The sequence below is a fragment of the Ceratina calcarata genome, unplaced genomic scaffold, assembly GCF_001652005.2.
Source record: "Ceratina calcarata isolate Rehan_Ccalc_2016 unplaced genomic scaffold, ASM165200v1 scaffold147.2, whole genome shotgun sequence".
Lineage (NCBI taxonomy): Eukaryota > Metazoa > Arthropoda > Insecta > Hymenoptera > Apidae > Ceratina > Ceratina calcarata.
The window spans coordinates 903,435-913,833 of record NW_017135881.1 but is presented as its reverse complement, the minus strand read 5'-3'; the positions used below and the strand labels follow the sequence as shown (position 1 = coordinate 913,833).

Here is a 10,399-nt window from a genome sequence, read left to right as displayed (position 1 = left end):
TATAATATCTACTTGCGTTCAATTAAAATTAAGAACATAAACAAAATAAAAAAAATTTAAAGTTCAATTGAGTACGCGTTGCGACCTTTCATCCTCCAGCTGAAATAATTAAAAAACTTAACGTGTACTTATATAATTACAATATACATTTATATAATAATGCTATGTCAAAGATATGAGTACATCACATTCAATTTATGATACTGTTTAGCCCAACAATCGTTGGCCTTAAAATATTTAAAGCAAAATTACTGCAGTCTATAATACGTACTATTAGACTATACAATAGTATGTAACAAAATTAAAATCTGTTTTTAATCTATCAGTCACTTGCACAATTTTTAAATTAGAGTTATAATCAAGCTATTGTAAGCACGCTTGGACCTTCTCGATCCATTCTTGCGCAGTCGCTGCATCGCCAGCACAAAAATTGTACGTTCGTCTGTTTGTACGAAGCTATGGACAGAAATTTTTGTATTATTATTTTCTCTTGTTTTAATTGACGTCTAAAACATAACAAAAAAACATTCAATTTCTTACATCGAAAAATGATTTATCATCTGTTTTCTTTGGTGGACCTGGCATTGGTTGAGCCGGAGTTACAGATACTACTTCAGCTAAATCTGCAACACTTTTTTTTTTAGTACAGATTTCGTTTAAAAAGATTCGAGGTTTTCAGTTTAGTCCTTACGTACCTATATATCCTTTGCAATGCGAATCTTCCATTGCGTCGTAATACCTTAACTGATGCTTTATAGAGTCCAATACAAACCATCTTTGCTTCCAACCTTTAAGTAGAGCACCTCGTTTATAAAGGTATCCTTCGTGCGTTCTATTTTCAGCTACATTACTAGAGAATTGTTCGTAATATTGTTGTGAAGACGTTTGTATGGTGGTAACACCTATGCGCAAACGATCAGTGATTATTAAAACAATTTACGACGTTGACGAAAAAATTGTAATGTGCTCTATGTACACGTACTTGAATTTATACTCCCGTTATCGCCACCGCTTCTCGTCAGTGTATGCGTCTGTAAATTGTCAGTTACCGTCTTATATTTTGTACAATTTTTTGGTACTGCTTCGGCGCACTTATCGTGACAAACGTGGCCGCAGTCCACACATCGTAAGCCAGCTTTCACAGGTCCCCATAATACACCGGAACAAGCATCACAGTGAGTCGGTGTTGCTGAGTCTAATCTCTCAAATCTGTAAGAGAATATAAAGAATCACTCCGTACATTCCACTGAATTCATTATATGTTAAAGACAATATTATTTGTAAGAATTACCTATGAGGATGTGCGTAAACTGAACCATCGTTCCCAGACGAGCTTCCGCTAGCAAGTTTACCCCTTAAAAGTAATTCCAACGTAGAACGTTTATGAATCAATCGACCATGATATCTGACTAACGCAGTGCTAAATGACGCATGTCTCTGTATGAAAGATAAGAATCAATTATGCCATACTTAATAAAATAATTTATAACTTTTAAACTTTACTAACGGTAAGTGAATCTGTGTTTGGCAGTTCAAGTTTGTCCCAAAGAACTTTCCATTTCTGCGGTAAATGACCCAATTCAGTTTCTAACTTATGAATCTCCTCCAAAAGATAAGAAAATTGATCTGGTATCATTGAATTTATACCATCGTACCTGTAGGAAACCAAGAAATTAGTAGTGATAAAGGTAAGGGGAAATATGAAAGAAATGAAAATGCTTACCCCTGTGCCACAACTTTGCGATTGCTTTTAACCACGCCATCAGCAGCCTCTGCTTCTTCTTCTTGTTGTGAATCTTGCTGTAATACTTCTAAGTCGTATGCCGGTCCATGTGCCAACTCTTCTTCTAAATAATATTGCCAAATTTCAAGATTTGGCAAATGTGAAACAGGTCTTAGTACCGTATTTTCTGTGTTAGCAGTGTACATAAAATTATAGAACAATGGGCAACGTGCATGCTGTTTTTCGATATAGTCGAATATGCTTTGGCCAAGATTACATCCCGTATTCGTTCCCGCTAATCTACCCCCAGGATAAATAGTTTCGTCATCGCTGCCTGTATCTACACCTTTATGATGGCTCGTCAATGATCCTCTTTTATCCTCAACAGCAGTGATACCGCACTCCACTCGATCGAACTCGCAATCCAGTAGAAATGTGCGAAACCGACAAGATACCGAGTGATACGCCAGGAATTTTAAATAATATTCGTTGAATTCAAACGCTAATGGGAACTGTTTTTGAATTTGATGGACTACATCGAGGAACTGAAGGAAAGTAGGAGTGAAATTCGTAGTTTGGGAATTCGCTGCTAGGTTACTCCTGTGTCCGAATCTATGTCCAAATCCGAGCCATTCCTTTTCGATTAAAGTTCGGAATCCTTCGATAGTTCTGTAGTGAGGATCGAGACACACTTGAGCAATAGAACATACTGTTGCCGTTGTGTCCCAACCTTCTTCTAAACAGACAGCTACTGAGGAGCCTTGAACATCCATTAAGTCTATTACAGCACCAGCTAATTGCATTAAATTTTGAAGTTGCTGTAACCATTCCGAACTTTCGATTAATCTGAAAGTTAATATAATAATATTAATAATAATAATAATAATAATAATAATAATACTTTTCATTAAAAACTAAGAAAATAAATATCATCTAAATAAAATATACATACTTATAAAAGCTTTGGTCAGGCTCTACATTTGGAGAGCTAGGAACACAGGCACGCATGAGTTTCTTAAATGCAGCTTTGGTATGCCTTACATCATAATATTCCACAGGAATAAAGTCTGTCTTCGGTGCTGATTCTGCTTTAACGCCCTTTTGTAATTAAACGAAAAATGTTAGATAAATGTCGAGACACACGTATACAAAAACCCGTAATACAAAAACAACTCCACAGAGTACTGACTTTCATATGGGCTTTCTCGCCAAGAATATACAATGCAGCGCGTTGGAAAGTATGAACACATTCCGTGCCGCTGTCCGAGTCTGCAGAATGCCTAACAGTTCCACGTTGATGAACCGAAGTTAATGAAGCTTGAGAACTGTGTCTTTTATCTTTTAGTGAGCCCCAACGACCGAAATTCTTAGGCCCTTTACCTCCCGACGAACTGCAAAAGAATATATATATATATATATATACAACTATTACGTAATTAATTTCTTGTATACGTTTCTAAAAGTCTGAAATACTGAGAAAACATATACCTTAACGTTCCAATAGCCTTGTTAAATGGATTTCGTCGCGACTGTTCCGGTGTAGCATTACGATCTTCAGCAGCTAACAATAACGAATCAATACTAAGAGAACTGTCAGACATTCCCCAAGCAGAGCCTTGTCTTAGTGCCGATAACGGAGTAGCTGACACAAGAGCCATGAGATATTTCTCTTGCTCCAACGATGACGTGGTTTCTGAAGACGTTGCTATGAGTATAGACGATAATTCATATATAATTGAATATAATAAGAAGATATAATGAGACATAAGTTGCTCGAGCAACTTTGAAATAATTACCTTTCAAATTACCAGTGGTTGCTGGATGAGCTTTCAGCATACCCATGACACCTTTCCCGTGGTAACCGGCGCCCCTGATCAAAAGCGCTTTTGTTCTCGGATGCCTCCAAGTAACAACAGGTAGTCTGTTGTGCCTGTACAGCCGGCAAAATCTACGAATACTTTCATCTGATACTGATGAGGGAACTACAAGAAGGGCAGGGTAGCTTCTGCAAATCTTGTAGGCGCAATTCACAGAAGATAATCGAAAAGGCTCGTTCCTACGGTTATTGTGTGGTCCATTCGAATACAATCCTAATCGATACCAATCTCTCACATAACTGCGTTCTGACAATCGTTCCAAGGTTTTCGCGTCTGTCACCGGTTGAGTTACAACACCGGGAATCTCAAAATCATCTACTATAAAAAAATTGACGAGTAATCTTTGGAAGATGGAAACATATAGACGATATGAACGCATCGGGCTTACCACTAAGATCATCATCGTGGCTTAGATCATTATTATCTGTTACTGGTAAACTCATTCGACCCGGTGATGTCATGTACTTATTATTAGTAATTATATTCATATTTGGCAAGACATACTTCTGTCGTTTCGATGATTGTTTCGGTTTAAAACCAGCTTTTCGTGCAGTCTTTAAAAGTGTTTTCTTAGCGAACCCTCTAGAAAATAAATAAATTTTATTATACCGAATGACGAACGGTGAACAATTTAAGGATGTATTGGCTATACAGTCAATCCCAAAAATTTATGTACCTTAGAAAAACGCATTTCCTATANGGAAATGCGTTTTTCTAAGGTACATAAATTTTTGGGATTGACTGTATAGCCAATACATCCTTAACTGAATAATTACTTACTTAAGTGTAGCATTCTTTTCTTTCCCCTTGTGGTGTGAAGTCTGAGGAACTAACACTTGACCGTTGAAAGCAAAATGATGAAAAATATTTGGTGGATACCGAGCTTTATGAACCAATTTTCGTAATGTTTCGATATTCTCAAGTGTTACTTCTTCGTCAAAAGCTAATTTGATTAATTGAAAAGAACAGGACCGCAATTGAAGACCTTCTTGTAAACATTGGTCTAACTGTGCTGAGTGTTGCACAGCGACTCGTTTCTCTTTAGTTAAGGACGTTACAGGGAAAGCTCGAACCACCAATTGTTCGCTAGCAAATGGATCACATGGTATTCCTTTAAACACAATTCTATAATTAGTAAGGAAAATCGCTCCTTCTGCTGGCAAGAGAGGGGGTATCTTTGGTAATACTGCGGAACTTTCTTCTCTTCCATCGGGCAAGAGATAAACACGTAGACCGTCCATAATAACTTCTTCACCCGGTAACATATTAGGTGTCAGAATTTTAGGCTTCTGTATCTGAGGTAATCTCTTGCTCTCTCTGTGTATAGCTTCGAGCGTTTCAATGTGCATATGAACAACGCCAGGAACCATCTGGTGTAAGCACCTAACATGTTCTGTACTTACACCTCCTTCAGTGCATACACGATCTACAAATCGTGAAACCATGCGAATAACAGCACTACCCGTTTCTCCAGGGTCGGTTTCCTCAAATCCGGACTCAGCGTCACCACTATCGCTTGCTACACTATTTGTAACGCTGTTGCTCGCCCTTTCATCGTCATAAATATTATCTTGACGATGCGTTTTCGCTCCTATATCTAACGGGACCAATAAATAAACCATCCTATTTGCATAATGAATCGCTTGGCTGTACATAGTACTTTCTTCACTGGCAATAAGTTCCTTTTGTTTTTCTGGATCCATCGTCGGCCAAATTCGCATCTGCTCAGCAGCTATTTCAAGCGCCGATGGCTCTTGAATTTGATAAATTGAAAAACGATCGCGAAACGGAAATTCTATGCCATCGCGTGGACTGATCGGACTTAAAATACCATCGTTCATAAGCCGTGGCGGGGAATTCTCCCCAGGTAGATATAGTCGTTTAATATCTTTCTGTACGTCCAAATAAAAAGCATCCTCCCAGAATTGTTGATTCTGCCATACGGGATGCTCTTGGATGCATGTGTAAGCGAACTGGATTACTCCCGTACACAGTTTTCTACAAAACGCTGTGGCAAGTGGTAGAAGTGCAGCAGCAACTCCATGCTCGTCCATGGATGAATCGTCTTGCAGTGCACAGTTCATCAATCGGACTACGTGATCGAATTGCTGATGTTCCAGCATAGCTTTATTTCCAACAACGTGCTGTGATAATTCCATACAAAGCGCTAATCGGGCTGCTTTGCTTTTCAATGCTCTTAAAACAGCTGGAAACGTTTTACGGGCATCCGATATCTTATTCTCAAATATACAATTTACACAATTACGGAGAACTTCCAGTCTACGTGCAGAGTTGCTGACCAAATGTCTAGTGTCATGGACAAACGATATATGTGGACCCATAGGTACAATGCGTGGCTGTGACGGTCTCAGTGACGATAATCTGCAAAGAACGTGCATTGAACGCAAACAGAAAACACATCACAGTTGTAATATACATTTAAAAAGAAATTAAACATATTTATATTACAGACCTAACTTTCAGATTATTTTTGGCAAGACCCTCGTCTATAATTGCTTGAACTTGTTCCGGATTAATTCGTGGCAAAAGCGGCTGATGTATTCTCGCAAACGCTCCTTCAGGTGGTTTTAAGATCTTTTGTACATACGGCTGAGGATTTGGATTTTCATTTGTATATAATTGTTGCGCCAACTCTTGTATATGTGTTAAAATAAGTCCTAGTATGAAAATAATGTTCATTAGACTAGACAAAATGTAATATACACATACTTCGTTATCGTCAATTGTAGTTTGCTTTCATCGCTTACTATGATCTTGTGTTTCTTGTTTCAATTGATCGCCTAAATTATTATATAATTCATCCCATACGTCGCAACACCTCCAAGGTGGTCCCCTTTCTGCAATAAAGGAAGTAAAAAACATGCAATCCAAAACTCTAGTTGTAAAATCGCAATCTGTCAAGCCACGTTCTCCTAAGAAAGCTGCCTAGAAATAAGAAGTACAATTTATATGCTTCTCTCGTATCTCTGCACGCTATAAGTATGAAGTCAGTGGCAATTAAAGAACCTTGTGAAATGTTATGACAGGCTTTGGATGAATCCTTATCAATGTTAGGCAACTTCTATATCCTTGCAATAACTGAGCGAACGTCCTCATGAAAACTGCTCGTAATTCTTTGTCTAACATCGGAGAGTGAGGTGCTCTTGTCGCCAACGGTGGGAAAGCATAATCTGCACAAGCCAACTCTGGTTGCAAGACTAGAGATAGTGCTTCTTGCGTTTGTGAAAGAAGTGGCTCTGGAAGCAGTGGTAGTGAAACTCCATCTGGGACCATGATAGCCCCTCCATCTAGATCAGCAACTATTACGTCCATCTACGAAAGAAGTGTAACATTTAATAAAAACGTTATAACAATCTAATAAAATATACATGGTTCCAATAAAGTTCTTACGAGTTCTGCAACTTCGTGTTTCAGTGAACTGTGTACACCCATAATAAATGGAGTCGGTGTACTGAGTATTTCAACTAAAGCTGCTGGTAAAAGAGGAATGTAAACGTGTGTGTATCTGAATGGATACATTAATGCGGTAAGAGCACGACATCCTTCGGTTAATCGCGAGTAACTGGCCGAATGAAAAAGTATTTTGTGTTCTGTCATAACAGCACAAAATAATACTAGTACGTTACGAATACCTATTAAAAGTGCACAGATTTAGTTGAAAAGATGACGTAGAAACATATTCATAATAAAATTCTATTCTTACCTAGTTGTTGAAATAAAAGGTTCACGCTACTGTGCGTTATTGGAAGAGAGGGGCTAATTGGAGGCTGAAGTGCTTGACGATCACCTGCACCAATGCTAAACCTTACTTGTGGTCCACCAGCAGGAGGTACTTGTATACAGCCTAATATATTTCCTACCAGAGTTTCTAATGGTATACCAAGATTTTCTACGTACACTGTGTATATAATACCAAGGCAATTCTAGAAAAACAGTGTAAGAATTTAATCGTTTAAGCATGCAGTAACTTTGACTCCGGTATACATGAAATTTGACATACTCTAAAAGTTTCAATGTAATCAAGTCTGGAAACCAGCACCAGACATTTAGGTGCATACATAATGCTGTGATGTGCAATTGTAGGCATTGTTCTAACCAAAGAACGGCTATCATTGTCGACTGGATCTTCTTCTTCATCTACAGGCTTACTTGGCACAATAGATACTGTCTCATTAAAACACATGCAAGCACAGTAATGTCGATTTGCATCAATGTCAGTTAAAATAGATACAAAAAACCTTGGTTCTTGTCTCTCTGTAGACAAAGCCCATCCTTGCGGTTGACAAAACTGTAAAATTTCAGGAGATTAATCGTAAGTAATACGTATTTGATAAAAAAATATTTTACCCATTCTATTCCTTCTATGAATGGTGTATCTGGCCAATCTTTTTCTGGGAACCTTTGTAAAATGATTCCATTACTTATGCCTCCTCCTATAACAATAAACAATATTGAACAACATGTAAATGTGATATGTATCACAAATTAAAGAATTGTCATAGAAGTATCTATATTTTCGTATCAGTATAAACATGAATAAATAAATGTTAAAAATTCATCAGATATTCAATGCACTTATGTTTTGCTTGAACGAGAAATGTTAGAATGCAGTTAGTAATTAAATGTTTGTCAGTCACGTATATTATCACGGATATTTTCGAAACATGAGTTCTATGGACATTTAAGAACTTACTCTCTTTTTCGTGATCGTAGCCGACCACAACAAAGTAGTCGGCTAACCGAGACATTTCGGTGTACTCGTGGGGATTCGTGGGGGTGATAGCGCCCAACATCCCACGTAGATTTTAATACACGTGATTTCATGGACCGTATCCTACCGATTAACAATCAACTACCTTGCGTCAACGTTTACATATAAATGCGCGTCAATATGCAAATTAGTTAAAAAGTATAATAAACATTCTCCGGTTTCTATTCTCCTATTCAAATGCCATATGTAAGTTTGTCATGGTAAAGCGCGAAAAGTGAGATATCGTTGGACGTGCATTTAAAAAATTTATTTTTTCGTTCAGAAATCGAATTTTTCAGGTGGTGGTTGAGATCTTAAGGCCGTCACGTTCACCGTTCAGAAGTAAAGTTCCATTTACGTGCGTCACGTTCGGAAAACGAATGCGTCCGTCATTACAGGATCGTGCGATATTCTTATTTATTTTATAAAACACAATATGATGCCACACCCCGAAGCTTTAATCCATAACCTTCCAAACTCAAGCGCCACATTGGGTGTTTGTTGAAGTTGAACCGCGTATATACGAACGAAAACGCGCCACAGATATACAAACGAAGAGACGAATGCGCTGTATAATTCGCGTTTTAATTTTACTTTTTTTGTCTTCTGCTTGGGTCACTGAGAATGCTTTAAAATCTGAAAACATACGCATTGTTAAAGACGGCCCTTCCGCTGCAACGACGTTGCAAGGTATAACTTTATACCTTGTTCATACAGCGATATCATTGCATAATTTATATATGTGCATGCGTGATTATTCGAATTCGGAATTTCGCCAAATTCAATAGACCATTCTTGGGTAAAGAAAACGTGGATCAAAATGTACGTACAACAGTACACTATTACTCAGTGTGTACAAGTAGAAGTAATTAATTTATTACATATATTTAGTATGAGATTTACTTTTTAGTCAAAAACTTTTGTCCAAATCCCTCTACATGTGTGTTAAACATGTTATTTATATATAAATTGTACATAAATATATATATATATATATATATATATCTGTGCGCAATGTTGTCATGAATGTCGTGCGTGAACATATGCAAACTGCAAATACATATATACAAACATACATAGGTACATACAGTATAGTACGTACGTAGTAAAGGCAATAAATACCCGGCAATACATATTTAACCTCGTAAGACTTGGCTTGTAGTGCTCTCACGTGGAACGAGTTAGATCTTGTTCGAATTTAAGTATAAAATTCACATTAAAACTACATTAGAAATTGTATGCACTTATGACAAGTATATGTATAATTCATAGCAGTTTTCAGAATGAACCGCAATTCATTTTTCATTTTTCATTTTACAGAACTTTAATAAATGCCGACATGCATAACATGAGCATTTCTGAAATTATTGCAGAAACTGCTCCAGATGCAAAAGTGGGATTCATTATTGCAGCAGTATTAGGTTACTGCATATATAAAATTATGACAATAGCAGCTAGAAGAAAATTGGAATCTTCTGCAGAACCCAATGATACAAATGAAATTTCAGATGTAGTAAGAAAAATAAAAATTACTCTATTTACATTTCTATATAATGAAGTTAAGAAACATATTCATTATAAATTTATTTATTTTCTTTCTAGGTAGATTCAGATAATTATAAGCTTATTTTAGTAATTAGAACTGACTTGAAAATGGGAAAGGGAAAAGTTGCAGCACAATGTGCTCATGCTGCTGTTGCAGCTTATAAAGCAGTTACAAAGTATCCCAAAGTTTTACAAGCTTGGGAAGAATGTGGACAAGCCAAGATCACTCTAAAGGTACATACATATATATTTCTTGTGATTGTAACAGCACATTACAAACTTATATTACATGCAATAATTGTTATGAAAATATTTAGGTGGATAGTGAGAATGCTTTGGTGGAAATAGCGAGACAGGCTAGAACTGTAGGACTTTTGGCGAATACTATACAAGATGCTGGACGTACGCAGATAAAATCAGGAAGCAAAACAGTATGTGCAATTGGTCCAGGCCCAGCTGACTTAATAGATCAAGTAACTGGTC

At 37.1% G+C, this 10,399-nt stretch overlaps 2 protein-coding genes across 2 annotated transcripts in view; one reads left to right on the top strand and one right to left on the bottom strand.

Annotated features, from left to right (window-relative positions):
- Window positions 1-131: 131 nt before the first annotated feature.
- Window positions 132-8,677, bottom strand: Sbf (SET domain binding factor). The gene is made up of 21 exons (XM_018035885.2): window positions 8,315-8,677; window positions 7,969-8,054; window positions 7,622-7,909; window positions 7,325-7,544; window positions 7,012-7,253; window positions 6,628-6,933; window positions 6,369-6,546; window positions 6,074-6,278; window positions 4,381-5,982; window positions 3,989-4,182; window positions 3,520-3,918; window positions 3,212-3,428; window positions 2,913-3,114; window positions 2,676-2,821; window positions 1,724-2,569; window positions 1,508-1,655; window positions 1,292-1,437; window positions 983-1,209; window positions 696-902; window positions 541-623; window positions 132-456 (listed from the first exon to the last, which is right to left on the bottom strand). The coding sequence occupies exons 1-21, from the start codon at window positions 8,412-8,414 to the stop codon at window positions 364-366; spliced, it is 6,135 nt and encodes a 2,044-aa protein (XP_017891374.1). The 5' UTR covers window positions 8,415-8,677; the 3' UTR covers window positions 132-363.
- LOC108631389 (peptidyl-tRNA hydrolase 2, mitochondrial) overlaps window positions 8,523-10,399 on the top strand; it is a 3,549-nt gene continuing 1,672 nt past the window's right edge. The window contains exons 1-5 of the mRNA XM_018035244.2: window positions 8,523-8,578; window positions 8,671-9,061; window positions 9,745-9,884; window positions 9,974-10,150; window positions 10,234-10,396. Of these exons, the coding sequence (XP_017890733.1) occupies window positions 8,935-9,061; window positions 9,745-9,884; window positions 9,974-10,150; window positions 10,234-10,396 (607 nt within the window). The 5' untranslated portion in view covers window positions 8,523-8,578; window positions 8,671-8,934. The remainder of the gene's footprint in view (window positions 8,579-8,670; window positions 9,062-9,744; window positions 9,885-9,973; window positions 10,151-10,233; window positions 10,397-10,399) is intronic.